The sequence below is a fragment of the Cetorhinus maximus genome, chromosome 13 (genome assembly GCF_964194155.1).
Source record: "Cetorhinus maximus chromosome 13, sCetMax3.hap1.1, whole genome shotgun sequence".
Lineage (NCBI taxonomy): Eukaryota > Metazoa > Chordata > Chondrichthyes > Lamniformes > Cetorhinidae > Cetorhinus > Cetorhinus maximus.
In genome coordinates this window covers 38456031-38473292 of record NC_135891.1, presented here as the reverse complement: position 1 = coordinate 38473292, position 17262 = coordinate 38456031, and the positions used below count along the sequence as shown (strand labels likewise).

At 39.5% G+C, this 17262-nt stretch overlaps 1 protein-coding gene across 2 annotated transcripts in view; it reads right to left on the bottom strand.

Moving 5' to 3' along the window:
- The window catches only part of gmeb2 (glucocorticoid modulatory element binding protein 2), a 91257-nt gene that overhangs the window by 41504 nt on the left and 32491 nt on the right, over positions 1-17262 (bottom strand). For both annotated transcript variants that reach the window (XM_078555296.1, XM_078555297.1), the window contains exons 3-6: positions 15449-15540; positions 10297-10427; positions 9572-9675; positions 5203-5360 (exon numbers count right to left, since the gene is read on the bottom strand). In XM_078555296.1, coding sequence (XP_078411422.1) covers positions 5203-5360; positions 9572-9675; positions 10297-10427; positions 15449-15540 — 485 coding nt within the window. The remainder of the gene's footprint in view (positions 1-5202; positions 5361-9571; positions 9676-10296; positions 10428-15448; positions 15541-17262) is intronic.

The window sequence follows — 17262 nt, the reverse complement described above, 5'->3', positions numbered from 1 at the left end:
GCCAAGAATAGAGACTTAGTCCCGACAACCTATCCTGGCTGAGCCTCAGTGAGCATGATGCTTTTTTTTAGTATTGGATCATTTTCTACAGTAGTTTGATCCGCATGGTCGGAAATCCTGTTCCCTGAGGTCATTAAGGGGAGTTTCAAGAATCAATAAGCTGTATAATTCTTTTAATTCATTTATACATGACAGCTGTCCAACATTTTAAGTCATGTGCAGAATGCAAGTATGGGAATGCTTTCTGCACCAGCTCTTAACCTCCATCTGACCCCCTTTTAACTTTTTATAGGTGGAGGCCATAGCCCAAATACTTACGAAGAAACAAGGAGGGAACATGACAATGGGTAGAAGTGGGTAGGGGGGGAACTGGAAATCGTAGAGATGTGGAGGCTTTAATGGCATGTCTTCATTATCTTTTTTTTATATGTACCATTTCTTGCAAGGCAGCCAGCCAGATTCACAGGCTGGTCATCTGCCAAGCAGGAATGCCAATGACAGAAGGCCACAGCCAGAACCTCGATGACTGTTCCCAGCAATTTGGAGAAGATGGCGGGGTAGAAAGGAGGGTTGGCCTGGCAATCGGAATGGAAGGAAGAAATCGTGGGCAGATGGCAGTTGCGGAGCAGGGGTAGTGCAGAGGATGGGAGAAAAAGAGACATCGGCATATCGCAGGGAGATAAACCTCAATCAGCAACAGGTTTTCTGGGAGGCCTCCTGGCTCAGAAGCAGTAATATAAAAATCACAAATCGGCTGCTCCCATCTCAATTTACCTGCTGAGTTGCCCGAGCCCTGGAGAATCTGAGCAACCAGAAGTAAATTTAACTCAGACCTCCAAATGTACTGTGGAAGCTTGGTTTAAATATTAGAATGAAGTGTTCCATCTTTCAAGAGCGGAACAGACATACCATGCAACTCGTTCCTGTAAAAATGGCAGCAGGTTCAATTGTGGAAAGTTGGTGTCACATTTCATGATTTTTACTTTTAAACTCCAACCCACTCCTACCTGGCATGCGGTGGGTGGTACCTAATATCAATCTTCATGTATACTGGGCAGCAAGTACCTTACTTTTATTCATAGGAACATAGGACCTAGGAGAAGGAGTAAGCCATTCAGCCCTTCAAGCCTGCTCTGTTATTCAATAAGATCATGGCTGATCTGCTTGTGGTCTCAACTCCACTTTGCCGTCTGCCCCCCACATAACTCTCGACTCCCTTGTCCATCAAAAATTTGTCTAATGCTACCTTGAATAAATTTAATGACCCAGCCTTCACTGCTTTCTGGGGAAGAGAATTCCACATACGAATGACCCTTTGAGAGAAAAAAATTCTCCTCATCTCAGTCTTAAACAGTAGACCTCTTACTCTTAAACTGTGTCTCCTGGTTCTAGACTCTACCACAAGTGGAAACATCCTCACAGTATCTACCCTATCAAAACCCCTCAGGATCTTACATGTTTCAATAAGATCACCTCTCATTCTTCCAAACTCCAATGGGTATAGACCCAACCTGTTCAATCTTTCTTCATAAAATAAGCCCCTCATCCCAGGAACGAGTCGAATGAACCTTTTCTGTATTGCTTCTAAAGCAATTGTATTTTTTCAAATAAGGACACCAAAACTGCACACCGTACTCTAGATGTGGTATCACCAAGGTCCTATACAGTTGCTGTAAAACTTCCCTATTTTTATATTCCATTCCTCTTGCAATAAATGCCAATATTCCACTTGCTTTCCTAATCACTTGCTGTACCTGCATACTAACTTTTTGTGATTTATGTACCTGGACACCCAGGTCCCTCTATACCACCAAGTTTGGTAATCACTCTCCATTTAAATATTATACTGCTTTTCTATTCTTCATGCCAAAGTGGACATGCTCACATTTTCCCACATTATACTCCATCTGACAAATGTTTGTCCACTCACTTAATCTGTCTATAACCTTTTGCAGACTCTCTACCTCCTCTTGACAACTTACTTTCCTATCAATCTTGATGTCATTAGCAAATTTAGCTGCCATACATTCAGTCCCTTCATCCAAATCATTGATGTAGATTTTAAATAGTTGCGGTCCCAGCACTGATCCCTGTGGCACTCCACTTGTTACAGCTTGCCAAACTGAAAAAGACCCATTTATCCCTACTTTCTGCTTCCTGTTAGTTAACCAATCCTTTATCCATGCTAATATGTTACCCCCTACCTTATGTAACCTTAACTTGTGCAGTAACCTTTGATGTAGCACCTTATCAAATGCCTTTTGGAAATCCAAGTAGACCACATCCACAGGTTCCCCTTTATCCACCTTACTTGTTACTTCTTCAAAAATTAGCTAAACACAATTTTTCTTTCACAAATCCACGTTCACTCTGCCTGATCAAATTCTGATTTTCTGGGTATCCTGCTATAACCTCTTTAATGATGGATTCTAGCAATTTCCCAATGACAGATGTTAGGTTAACTGGCCTGTTGCTTCATACTCTATAGAACATTAGCAGAAATTAAAAAGGTCACAAGTTTTGGAAATTAGGAAGAAGGAGATGGTGGGCCCACTAAATTGTATTCACTACTTCAACACTTCACATAAAACAAGTCTATCCTTTTAGAAAACCAAACAGTTCCCCCATTTATTGCCAAGAAACTAATTCATTAAATGTGCAATAATCTGTAAGGATAAATAATGAATAGATTATCACTTATTAATCTAAGCCATGTTAATATTTTGTCCTTTAAGCGCTTACATTGCCATTATTATTCTAAATAGAAAATATAATTTTTCTGAAGGAAACATTTGTACCATAGTATATCAACACCCTTGCCTAGTTTATAATTAGTGTATAAAATGAACCCACAAACTACAGTTTTGATTACAAATGTTAAGTTAACCTTAATTGCCTTCTATCCATCAATTACCACAACAGATTCTAAGCAACCATGTATAAAATTTACTTTTTGTAATATTCAAAACTGGTCATTTCTTTTTGTTCTTGTATTAGGTGCCATGAAATAATTATAACAGAGACATCACCCAAAATAGCCTTCCCATGAATGGTTTCAATTTTTTGAAGTATGTACTTACTATCCTATACTTTTCAAAATCTCAATAAGAATAATGGCATCACCTTCAGAGAAGTTTATCAAATCAATGTTGCTAATTTATTGTATTTTAAACTTATTCTAATACATTTCGATTTCAAACTTCTGTATTTGCTTGACAGCTTTGGCATGTGTCCAGTTTAATGTCTGCCATCTACAAAGGCAAACTATCACTTCCTTCCCCCCTCCCCGCTCCACCACATCTGTTAGCTTAGTTTTCAGTGGAGACAAGTGGCTCTAAAGAAGAGCTCCACAACAACCAAAGTTTAATTCTATGAAACTAGAGCCAAAGTATGCCCTGATGGTGTATGTCGTCACTTAAATGGAAAGGTAGTCAAAGAATTTTTGATGGCTTTTAAAGAATCTATTTGTTAGTTCCCCCATAAGAAAAAAACCTGCTTTTTTAAAAATTTGAAAAATTTACAAGAAGCAACATTATTATCCAAAGAAAATGTAAACACACTTTCACAGCAATTTCTTTAGTTTGACATGTTGATATACCACAGTAATAGATATACCATCATGGTTCACATGCCCCTTACAATACTTGCTATTGAACATATTTCTCTATTTTTCTCTACGTCTTCCATATACATTACTACCAACATACAACCAGTAATTTTTAAAAGCAATAGTTAACCACACAAAATCAAAAAAAAAAGGTCCGGATTTTGCGGTGGTAACGATGGCAAAACTCTCTGCATTTGCTATCACTACTCCACCAAAACGAACAGCAACTTAAGAGAGTCCAGATGTGAGCAGAATAACACAGAAATCCAGAAGTTGCTTTCAGTGATGCTATGATCCGCCAGAAGGTGAACTATTGAGGACCCTGCCTAGAGTGCAATCCATAAGCAGTGAATTGACGAAACTTACACTTTTATGCAGTTAGTCATGCTATATAAAGCTTTGATAAAGTAACACCTTGTTGAATGAGGGTGTAACTGGGTTGGTAAATGCCATACAAGCTTTTTAATTACTGCTAAGCACCCTCACTGGCCCCGCAAAGCTAATTTGATACGTGCAGAATGTCAAACTTCTCCATAATAAAAGAAATTCCACAGGTTTTTTAAATAATTCTTTTAAGTTTGTTTTAATAATATTTTAGCTTCTTTCTTAAACCAATCAAATTAATTTATTTATTTTGTTAGCTGAAAATTTTAATTAAAAGTAACGATAACTGTGCTGTTGTTTGCTGTGTGTGAGAATACGTTAATGTGACTGGCTGTTTACTCTGTTTGCTCCCATCACTCTGCTGGATGCCCGAAGATCCCTTTGACTTGGAGCCAGATTTAAACTGCCATCAAGAAAGGAAAGTCAAGTCCTTGCCATAGATCGCTAAATCTCTCTAGCAAAGTTTCTTCGAGGTCAGCAGCAAGCGCCTTTGTTTTGCCAACGACTGCTAAATACTTGCCGTACTACAACAGCGAAAGCAAAATAGTGCAGTTGCTGGAAACTTCTATTAAAAACAGAAAATTCTGGAAATAATCAGCAGGTCTGACAGCATCTGTCAGGAGAGAGAAACACTTGCAGTACTGATATGAGGCCACCAATTTTTTGACTTCATGTTCTCTCTCAAATGAATTAAAAAATTTGGTACAAAAAAAAGGAATAAAAGAAAGAACCTAATTTATCACCTTACCACACCCTTAAGACATTTCAAAAAATTTTACACCCAATTAATTATTTTTGCTCGCAGTCACTGTTGTTTTAAAGGCAACAGGAGCCTACACGCACAAAGCAAGGTCCCAAAAAAAGTGACCGAGATGAAAAAAAGTTAATCTAGTGTTGTCAGTGGTGTTATCTGAGTAAAGAATGTTGGCCAGGATACCGGAAGAACTCCCTTCTCTTTTTCAAATAGTGTCATCAGATCACATATATCCACCTGAACAATCATACTGGGCCTTAGATGAATACCTCCAATAAGTGTCAGCCTAGATTATGTTCTTCACTCCTGGAGTGGCACTTAAACACATTTTGACTCAGATGAGAGTGCTCCCAACTGAGCCAAACAAATACCTGTTTCTAAGCAGAAATCATCTCTCATTCAATTTGACTTGCAGCATACAAAAGTTGCATAGATGTTAATAAAGAAAATGTGTTACCATCAGCTATTGCAGGAGTCACTGGGATATACTCTGTTGATTGTTGACTGCTCAAAGATGATCTGGCACTGGAAAGATCAATTTTTGTACTACGGCATGTGTTGGAACACACTTTACTATGCTGGTAGAAATCCAATTCTCCTGAATCCATGATTTTTCTTCAGTGAAGTAAAGGTAGAACAGATTCAGTTAATAAGTTGCATCTGAAAATTATACATATGCATTATAAACTAGAAGCAGATGACATCTCAAGTGACAACTTCTGTATTATTACCTACTATAGTATATCACTATACAAGTCGACAGGCTCTTGGAGCTTCAGTACACTTAGGGTTGTCTGCCCTCTACTGGATTACATGTTAGATGCATGAGATACATCCGTCCATTGTGTTAAGACCTAGAGCAGGTCCTAATTCAAATCTCACACTCAAGATTCTTGAGCCATTTTCTAGGGTAGAGCAATTGAGGTTGTTTCCCACTGCCTTCCTCATGGCTTTTATCTCACTTACTCTTTTATAACGGTGTGGGGGAGTACAGGGAATGTGACAACGGGCCGCTCACACCCATCGGGCACAAATATTAAGCCAATATCCAGTGCTGACTTTGACCTTTAATTGTCAAGGCTGTCTGAACTGTGCCTGAAGCCAATCCTTCCAATTGAGAGGCAGAAATACTACCACTGAGCCAGTGGTCATTTTGACCAGATATAAGTACCCTGCTAGATGTTACTCCAGTACTTAGAGACAATGTTCTCGTCTCCAATGGCTGTCTATACTGGGCACAAATCCTTCACTGTCTGACTCAGAGGTGGGAAAACTAACACTCAACCAAAGGTTCACTCTCACTGCATGAGCTAATGTGCATGAAACTTGAGTTAGTCAAAAATGTTTGGCTCAACATAACCTTCCACTAATGCAACAGAATCAAATTATGGCATGCCTTTGTGTGCCCCAGGTTTTATTAGTCACTGGCTGAATTTGCCCTTATGCCAAAAGCAATTGACAAATCAATTCTGCAGAGAACAACTCATTCGATAAGTGTTCTCCTGATGGTGCATCATGCAAGCTCTTTTGTGCCATGTAAAATGCTTTACTGTTCAAATGACGTGTAACTAATGTTCATTTGGAAGAACTAAAAGATGTTCAAGGCAGTGCAGATGCAGTCGTCCTTCAATTGCTGCGTGATCTTTCCTCTCTTAGTTACAAAATTAACAGAACAATTTCAGTGCTTACAATATTTTACATTGTCTGCATTGTGCCTCTAGTTGCCAACGTTAAAACATGGGCCGTGCTTTTAATCTATAGTGTTCCTTGTGTAAAAGCCATCAAGTAGGCACCAAGCACATCAGGGACTAAATTGGATAGCCCATAAAAAGCCCACAAAGGTGCAGGAATAGCGATACACAATTACCCTACGTCAATTTAATGCAATGCAAACAGCACTGCAACCTATTACTGCCTGCTTGTTTGAATGATTGCTGCGTGCAGCAAGCACTGTTTATCTTGTTCACTGACTACACGCATCAGCATAAGGCCAAAAATTCTATCTTGCTGATGCCAGTTAAAAGCTCACCTGCAACTCTTAAAAGGAAGGTGCATTGTGGCTGCTGGTGGTCATTGGGAATAGTGTGCTATGCAACAATGACTGACCATGAAAAGGGGGAAGGGGAAAGAGAGAGAGGGGGGGAGAGAGAGAGAGAGAGTGAGCGAGCCTGCACTAAAGTTTTCAGACGAAGCACAGCAGGTCTTTGTAGAGGAGATGGAAACAAGGAGGTGTCCAGTACCCACATTGGGGCAAGGAGGCCCCTTCCATACAGACAATGGGCAGAATTTTGCCGTTGGCGAGCAGGGGGCGGGGCCCACTTGCCGACGCGTAAAATGACACGGGATGACGTTGGGCGGAACCCCCGACGTCATCCCGGCCCATTTAAATTTTCAGGAAGGTGGGGCGCAGCAAAATCAGCTGGGGGCCCGCCGACCAGTCAATGGCCAATTGAGGCCATTGACAGGATCAATTATATAAGCAGACTTAAGGTTGGCGGGCAGGCCAGGAGCCCCGGCGGCAAATAGATAAAACATGAAACCTCATCCACCGGCGGGATGAGGTTTCATGCAGGGTTTTAAAAAGTTTAATAAAGTTATAGTGTAAATTATGAACATGTCCCATCTCATGTGACATTGTCACATGACGGGGACATGTTAGGGAATTTATTTTTTCTATTTTTGATATTTTTCAATGTGTAAGCAATCTCCCTGAGGGAGCACTTTGTCTCAGGGAGATGTGCGTTCTTTCATGCGCATGCGCAAAAGAGCGCACTCTCGCTTTTGGGGAATCACCCCCCCGCCCGCACAGGAAGCACACGGCGTTTCCTGCCGGATGTCACGCTGGGCGGGCTTTAATTGGCCCGCCCACATAAAATGGCAGTGGGGCCCGCCTCTCCGGCGGGGATCGGCTCCCCGACCACCAGAGATTGGGTCGGGCTCGCCCACCCGACAGGCAGAAAATTCTGCCCAATGAGAAGACAGTGAAAACAGCCACAGAGGTCAATGCTAGGAGTTAAGTCCCAAAAACATGTATGCAATGCTGCAAGGAGTTTAATAACTTCACAAGAGTGGTCAAGGCCAGTGAATGCATCTTCAAATACCATATCCCATCCCTAGCCTCAACCACTGCTCAATTCACCCCACTGCCCATTACTCAACTACAAACAATCCCTATCACTCAGAATTCATACTTAACATTCATATGATTCAACTCACCCTCACACGTTTAGCACTGTTGCAAGCCTTACACCTTCATCTCACACCTCATATACAATGCAAGCTGTTCAACCATGACAGCCACATCATACTAGCATATTGCACATCATTGACAAATTCTTTCTTGTTGAAGGTGGTGCACAGTTGGAGGAAGCAGAAATTAACCAGAGGGGGAGAGATGCGCTTGCATGTTGTGATCCTCATGAATAGTATGGAGCTTCCCATTATGGGAAGAGCCACTGCAGACCTCGTGGCCAGCAGCAGGGCTGAATCCATTAAAAATAATGGTATCCTCATATCTAATCCTCCTTCTCACATCCCACTTCCTGCTCATCCCACAATCTATTCTGGCTTACAAACTGCAGGTGACATAAGTATGCCTTTCTTATTTTCCCCTCCCTTCTCATTACTACCTTATTCTTGCCTCTTTTTCCTTTCCGATACCCAAAAACTGCAGCCTTCCCAGAGCAGGAAAACAATGATGATGAAAACACGCCATCATTTCACTTCTCATTTGCAGACACCAACTCAGATGGTGCACATTTTAGAGGATAGCATAAAGAGGGATCTGCATGTAATGGAACACTGGGGACAGTTGCCTCGCAGGCAGGGTAGGAGCCAACGACAGCAAAGGCACCAGCTAGTCAGAAGGCTGGGTTGCATGTGAATTCTGGGCAGAGGACTCAGATGAAGACTCTGATAAGCCAGGCTACAGAACAAGGTTGATTTATGTACATAATGAAACATCTAGTATGCTGGAAAGCCTGCCAGAAAGCACATTCAATGTCACAGAGCATGGAGGAGGGTGGCACCAACTCTTCACAGGACTTTGCACAGAGCTTGAAGCCCATCCTCTCCAGCACAGAACTGTGGTTAACTCCACCAGCACACTCGTGGGACCAACCATAATGCAGTGTCTGATGGTCTGTGTCTCAGCTTCCACCGCAGAACAAGCAGCTTCTAAAAGTCTTAGTTGTTTATTCATTCACGGAATGTGGGTGTTTCTGTCAGCATTTATTTCTCATCCCTAACTGTCCTTAACTGAGTAGTTTGCTAGGCCATTTCAGAGCGCCATTAAGAGTCAACCACTTTGCTGTGGATCTGGAGTCACATTTCAGCCAGACCGAGTAAGTGCTCCTGTGGAATTTTAAACTGCTGTCATGACAGCTCAGACTGCAGCTATCATGGTTCTAGATCCCTGCACTCAACAGAGAATCTAGGATGTCACAGTAGTCAGCAATCTGTCTTCAGGCTGAGGTGCTACCCTGGCAGTGGCTCCATGGAGCAAAAATCTCTTGTTCCATCTCAGAATGACAGCGTTTATTTTCCAGTGCCCTTGCTGTTGTCTAATCTTTCCCCCATCAGGTCTTTGGAATTGAGAAAAAACTCAAATGGAAGATGCACCTAACAGGGCTATCCCTGGTCAAATACCATTGACACGAGTGAGAATTGATCTCATCTTTGTTCCTAAATCTTGATGTTATCAATTCTCTGGGCAATGTACATCCATTTTAAGACTGATTATTAAAATATACTTATTTTTATTTATATTTTGAAATTACATTAATAATGCAAGCTAAACTTTTTATTAGTAATAGCGTTTCTCAAACCTCAGCATGACACCATTCAAACGGATAGCTCTCTTCCAGTCTTTCAATGTAGATTTTCCAGCTAGATTCACAAATTCTTTGGGGCTTATAAGCTGATTGTCAAACTGGAAAGGAAAATAGACACTGCAAGTTAATAGTTATAGAGTTAGATATTGGATTCTTCTTGCAGAAGAGCCAGCAGAAACATATACATGAGCCAAATGGCCTCTTTTCATTCTATAATCTATATGGTTCTACCAATATATATATGATATAGAATAGGTTTCTCCAAAGTCATAATTTCTTTATTTTTCTTATATTACATATGTCCTATCTACTTTCCCTTCCATTAGGTCTGACCAGTTTGTGTGGGAGGTCCATAAACTGATGAGACCTAATAAGACATGTAGAAAGAGCTCTCAGGTTTCCACAAATGCCTAAGTGAAAGAAGGTATGCAACAATGGTACATTGATGAATTTTCATTAGGTTTTTACTCCCTCCATGATAAAGCACCAAACTTGCTGAAAACTCAAAACAGGGGTGGGGGATAATGGAAATAATCTCTGTGAGGTGATTCTATGGAACTGCCGATTGGTGCTTCAAAGCTTCCGCCATCGCTTACTCTAAAGTCAGCTTCCTTATTGTTCCGGCTGAAATAAAAGTTGCAATTTTCTCTTTGCCCCCTGCCTTCACTACATTAAAAACTACGTTTTATACAAAGAGCTGCACAGAACTGATCACCGACCTGAACACATTTTATGTTGATACCAGGACAAACAAACTTTTTCCAAATGAGGTTAGCTTTACTTTCTCCACAGGTTATAGGATAAATGATTTCTGGCTCTATATTTTCTCCCTCATCGGCGATTTTCACCTCTACAAAGAGAAAGGAAATAAACATTTATAATTTCTTAAACTGTGGAAAATGTTACTCCAACAGGGAGGAAAATACAGATCACTTCAGGTTAGGATTCTGGTTCAACTCTCACTTTGGCTATACTGGCCAATGTATACAACGATTGGCCCTTAACTCCAGTCCAAGCTACCAGACAATAGTGTAGATTTGTAGTGGAGCCTGCATGAAAATCAGATGGTTGATGATGCCTCTCTGATAATCCTGTACTAGGCAATGGAGGAGAGATTTAGACTACATAGAATTTCCATGTAGTTCAACATTTTCATATACTTTGAGATCTTGTGTGATGTCACTCAAGACAAGTTGAATGATATTCTGTTTTACCAAGTGTGTGACTATGTGAATGTTCTCCCTACTGAGAATTTCAGTGTGCTACCCATAGTCATTAAAAGGATAGGTTAAAATCCAAAAAAGCCTTTTTTATTTTTTTAATCAGGAAAAATAGGCTCTTGGTTTGCATTGACTGCTAAAAAGTTAATGCGATGTATAGTATGATTTTTAGGTCTATGGTGCCCCTGTGCCAGATGTTTTCACCAATGTGAAAGGAAAGTTAAAATAAAACAAAAACCTTTTTAATATTTGAGGTAAAAAAACTCTGTTTTGCAACATTACTTAAAACAGTCAGTATTACATATATTTGTATAGCATAATGGCCATAAGTATTTGTAAAGGATTTCTATTCTTTAGAACCAGAAGTTCACTCATGCTTAGTCACCACTAAGAAAGATCACAGGGAGAAATGCTAAGGAGAAGGAAGTGTGGGGAAAGGTCAGAGGTCACAGAGACGACATAGATGTAGAAGTCAGAGATAGTAATATGGGGTAGAAGGGAAAGGCGGAGGCGGAGGACAATGTATGGCCTGAGGCTTAAAGTGGTATACTCAACACCAGCCACCCAGGGAGGCAAATGGAGGTGGGGGAGCGAGGTGTTAAGTTGAAACCTAAAATTTGGTGCACAACCACTTGGAAAAGCAAATAAGGTAGTAGTATGAAGTCATAACCAGAGGTCCAAAATTGGGCAGCTAAAGAAACAGACAATTAGACGCCATACTCATTAGGTAAAAAACCTGAAAATCAGGTTTCCAATAACTGATAAATTGAGAAAAAATATCCAAACATCGAGTTAAAAAACAAGATGGCAAATGAATCTGGGGCAACTTACGTCAGTATCAGCACTGGTGAGAAACAGTACAGCATTACAAGCAGCAAATAAACTTTTCCCATTATGAAAATGTTGACATACTTGTTAAACCTTATAAAATATGGATGTTTTGAGATAAAATTTCTTAATGGCAAAATCCTAACATACGTGTAAGGGTTGGGATCAATGGACAACATTTTAAGAAGAGGGTAATAAATAACACATCCTTCAGGAAGAAATCCATAATTTCTTGACACACAGCCAAAAGTATATCCAGTATTACTGGTACATTTAGGAAAAAGTGAACAAATATATGGACCCTGACTGCACAGACACAAGGTTCACCAAAAGGTGGAGCTCACTACTTTCATTTTAAGAATAAGTGTGAAAAGTCCTTCCTCCCAAGTCACCAAAACAGGACTGTTAGCTTAAAAATAAAATTACTCCTCAATAATATGGCTTAACACCGGAATTGAAAATAATCTGATTATGATTGGAACAGTTTTAGTTTTCATGCTGCTTATGAAGAGTTTGAAGCCATACTAGACTTACTATGGTCCAATTGTCAAAGAATTACTTTCTCCCGTGGAGAATGGAAGCTCATGATAACTCTGAGTACTGCTCCTAAACCGATTACTGAAGGAAAGAGATATAACACCACAGGAATTATACATGGGGAAAAAAAGTTAATTACAAACTTCTACAAACATATTTATATTTCTTTGTCAGTAGGATCTTCGAAGCTATAAAACCAAAAAAAAGACAATTTAATCACACAATAATGTTCAAGTATGATTAAATTAACTTTCTCGGAGGGTATTGTATGCGATAAATAGGTTATTTAAACAAGATTATTAAGATAAGTCTGGTGTACGCAATTCACTCGGACAATATCTATTCAAAGAGAAAATAGTTGCATTTCAAAATTCAGACAGAAGCTCCCCTTTTCAGTGCTCATTAACAATTTTCTAAGTATGAAGCATGTATTTTGTTTTATGTTCTTTCATGAGATGTTAGCGTTACTGGTTAGGCCAACATTTATTGCCCATTCCTAATCGCTCTTGAGAAAGTGGTGGTGAGCCGCTTTCTTGAACCACTGCAGTCCATGTGCTGTAGGTACACCCACAATGCTGTTAAGTTCCAGGATTTTGACCCAGCAACAGTGAAGGAATGGCGAAATAGTTCCAAGTCAGGATGGTGTATGGCTTGGTGGGGAACTTGCAGATTTGTGGTATTCCCATTCACCTGCTGCCCCTGTCCTTCTGGGTGGTGGAGGTCACCAGTTTGGAAGTGCTGCCTAAGGAGCCTTGGTGAGTTGCTGCATTGTACATCTTGTAGATGGTACACATTGCTGCCACTGTGCAACAGTGGTGGAGGGAGTGAAAGGTTTAAGGTGATGGATGGGATGCCAATCAAGTGGGCTACTTTGTCCTGGATGGTGTCAAGCTTCTTGAGTGTTGCTGGAGCTGAACTCATCCAGGCAAGTGGAGAGTATTCCTTCACACTCCTGACTTGTGCTTTGTAGATGGTGCACAGGCTTTGGGGAGTCAGGAGGTGAATTACTCGCTACAGAATTCTCAGCCTCCGTCCTGCTCTTGTAGCCATAGTATTTATGTGGTTGGTCCAGTTCAGTTTCTGGTCAATGGTAACCCCTGGATGTTGACAGTGGAATATTCAACACTGGTAATGTTTTTGAATATCATGGGGAGATGGTTAGATTCTCTCTTGCTGTAATGGTCATTGCCTGGCACTTGTGTGGCACGAATGTTACTTGCCACTTATCAGCCCATGCCCGAATGTTGTCCAGGTCTTGCTGCATATGGACACGGAGTCTTCAGTATCTGAGGAGTCACAAATGGTGCTGAACATTGTGCAGCTATCAGCAAATATCCCCACCTCTGACCTTTGGATGGAGGGAAGGTCATTGATGAAGCAGCCGAAGATGGTTGGGCCGAGGACCCTGAGGAACTCCTGCAGTGGTGATTTTCATCACATTAAACAATGCAAGGTATTTTAATGCTTAAATTGCCAACTATTACAAAGGGTAGTGGTTTCTCAAGTTTTCTGTTTATCCACTTTGACACTAACACAACCATTAATAAGAGAGTAATGAAAACTGAATGCTATGCATTAGAGTATCACAAGGCTACAAAAAAGTATATCTTCTTATAACACTACTCTTGGGTTTGCTTTGTTGTTCCCTCATTGTCTCTTACTTGCCACTTAATGTTGCTTTTTCTACTCAAACCATCTTTTATAAAAAGTGTTTGTTGATTTTTAAAATTTCAAACTTTTTATTTGCCTTCTTTTTTCTAGTTCCTATCATGTATTTCGGCTGTGAGAATTTTAAAAGTGGATGCCAAAGACCATTCATCTTAACCAAACAAACATCAAAGAAATGAAGGTTGGCGAGTTTGCATTATGCACAATTTCAATGCATCGAAACCTAAGGGACAACCAGTAAGCGAACATTTATCTATGTATCATATATATCCTGTTGCAGCTCACAGTAAAAGAACATGTCAGGACAAATAAGTGCATCCACAACATGCTGTGGTCTAATTATAGGGAGAAAAATATGCCTTACAAAAATATAAAGACACTAATATTAACTGTGAACAGTTCCAGTTCCAATTGTTTGAGAAGTTTTACATTTAGAAAACATTTAAATGCCCAAATCTTTAGAGGCAGTTCTGCAAGTGCATAGTTGCTATTCTGGCATTATCTAACAGAATCCATTTTCGAGCATAAAAGCTGCGAGAATCACAGTAATGTTGAAAGATTGTTTAATTAATCAGTGGTGTTTCCATGGTAAAGTATCTTACGGAATCAAGTCACTCACTGATGGAGGCCTGAACTTCACATCAACTGACTGTATGTAATGACAGCCATGTCATCTGAAAACTAAAGTCCCCATAATGTTAGGGCACTGTAGTATAAGATACATTAAAAAATTCTAAATACTAGTTAATCACAAATATGTACAAAATTTCCTTTTGGTATCCTTCCCCTTAAATATGATCTGTGGCAACACCACAGAGTAGCCAGGAAATGGCAGCCATAGAATAGATTTTTGAACTCTTCCCACATTGCATTTCCTGGACTAATCAAAATGCCACCACAGGGCATATTCAGTTGAACACTATGCCATGCAGAATTATTTTAACTGAGAAATTAAGACAGTTGCCAGTTTCTTTTTTGTAGGATGCAAATGTTTGGGTCAATGTGTAATTAATACAATTAGAGTGAAATACCAATTTTGAACAATTGCAAAAATACAACCTAGATGGAAACATTCTAAAATATAGTTTTCAGGTTTTGATGTTATTTTCATAGAAAGGTTGTAAGTCTTCCCCTCAAAAGTTGTATCAAAAGATACAACTCTAATTTAGTCATTCCTTCAGTTATCACCACTCAGATCTATTTTTAAAGTGCCAACACATAGGAACATAGGAGTAGAAGGAGGCCATTCAGCCCATTAAGCCTGCTTCACCATTCAATACAGTTATGGCTAATCATCTACGTCAATGCCTTTTTACCCCCACACTATCCCCATACCCCTTTATGTCATTGATATTTAGAAATCTCTCAATTTCTGCTTTTAACATACTCAATGACCAAGCCTCCTCAGCCCTCTGGGATAGAGAATTCCAAAGATTCACAGCCCTTTGAGTAAAAAAAAATTCTCCTCATCTTGGATAATGGCTTCACCCTTATTTTGAAATTGTGTCCTAAGAAAACTCTAAAGGATAAGAGTAGGCGGAATGGGTTTCAAGTCCAAATCAAAATTATTCCCATAGTCTGACATAATTAACTATTTGTATGTAGTCATTATACTTACCAATAATATCACCCTTCTGGATCAGTGTGGAGGTAGACGAATAAGTTCCAGGGGTGTTGACAGAGTCCATACTGTCGTCACTTAATCCTCCACTGCTTAGTCAGAGACAAAGAATGTTGCAAGTATTTGAGTAAAATAACCAACCAAACATTAATTCATGTCTATAAATCTAATTTATATAAATGCAATAACAAGTATTTAATGTGCAACACAGAATTTCAATGACAGATGTTTCATTCAATTGAACTGTCTTTTTATGTTTCAAAACATTTAAGTAATAATTACTTTAAACAAATGTTATACAACTTGGTCAAGGTCTAAGTGCTTTATTATTACCATTAAAATTGTATCACAGGAGACCTGGGTGCTGCAGTTCGTTCAAGTCTGAGACCTTACTTCAAACCAAGTCAACATGGTTTTTTTCTCTCTGCTGTAAAGGGAGGCTTTGCGGCTGGCTGGGCTATACCACTTCTACACAAGCCTCACTTTGATACCAGCTGACAAAATTGGCAAAAACTTTCTCAGAACTGGTGTCTTTTGCCTTTAACAATACAAAATTGACCCCAAACCTTTATTCTTCATTCTTAAGTGATTTATTTATTCTTTATTTATGCTTTATTCTTAATCTTATTCTTAAGTTACAAAATTCAGACTCTTTTCAGATATTAAATACTTTAAACATGATTACCATATGAAATCAAAACAAAGATTTTAAAAGTTTAATCACCAATCACCTTCTCATTACTGAAAACATTCTCATCATGCATGTCAAGGCCTACACATATATGCCAAGACATATGCCTTTATAAAGCAATGTGTTTGATGCTCACATTTTACTCAGCAAGACCTTCCCATAACATCCAATGAGCCAATTACTACCTATAAAAAGGTTATCTATGTTTTGTGAAATATATGATAAAATGTTGTTTTGTTCAGTATTTATTTGCTGAAAGTATTATATTTCCCCAACCACACAGGACTAAAGGGTACAATGTTTTTATTAACACAGATGGTAATGGTACCTAAGCCCCAATATTTTGAAGCTCTGCCATAATGTTGTAGAAAACAGACAGGAATCAAGAAATTGGGCCTGCGACAACACATTTTCTCAAACAATTCCTGCACCAAAAATAAGCCTGCATCATGAGCACGCACAACTCTTACTTAAAGGTCATATTTATATGAATAATGTTTTTTTTCCACTGGAATTCCCAACTGCAGTTGGGGAACTATCCACAACATGCTGCTGCCCCATTTTCCATAGGTGTACCAGGAATCCTGAATCTATGGCAGGTGAACATTCTGATGGTAGAAAAACATTCTTTTAACAACTTGCAGCCTACAATCCTCCAAGATATAAAAAAGTTCTCTATGCTCCTCCAATTTTGGCCTCTTCCGCACCTTGATTTTTATCAATCCACCATTGGCAAGCATGCCTTCAGATCCTTAGCCCCTAAGCTCTGGAATTATTTTTCCAAACCTCGCTGCCTTTCCAAATTCTTTCTTCCTTTATGGTGTTCCTTAAAATCAATTACTTTGACTAAACTTTTGATCACCTGTCCTAATATCTCCTTATGTTGCTCAGTGTGAAATTTTGTTTCAAAACTCTCCTGTGAAATACGTTAGAATGCTTTACACTGTTAAACGTGTTCTATAATTGTAAGTTGTTGGTGGCATTGCTGTTGCAATTACAAGCAATGTTACTGTATTTTTCTCCATGTGTTAGTTGTTTCTGCTTCATATCATAATGTCATCAGTCAGCAGCAATCCATAGTCACTGCAACTTTAGAAGGAAACAAGGACTTCCCTCGGCA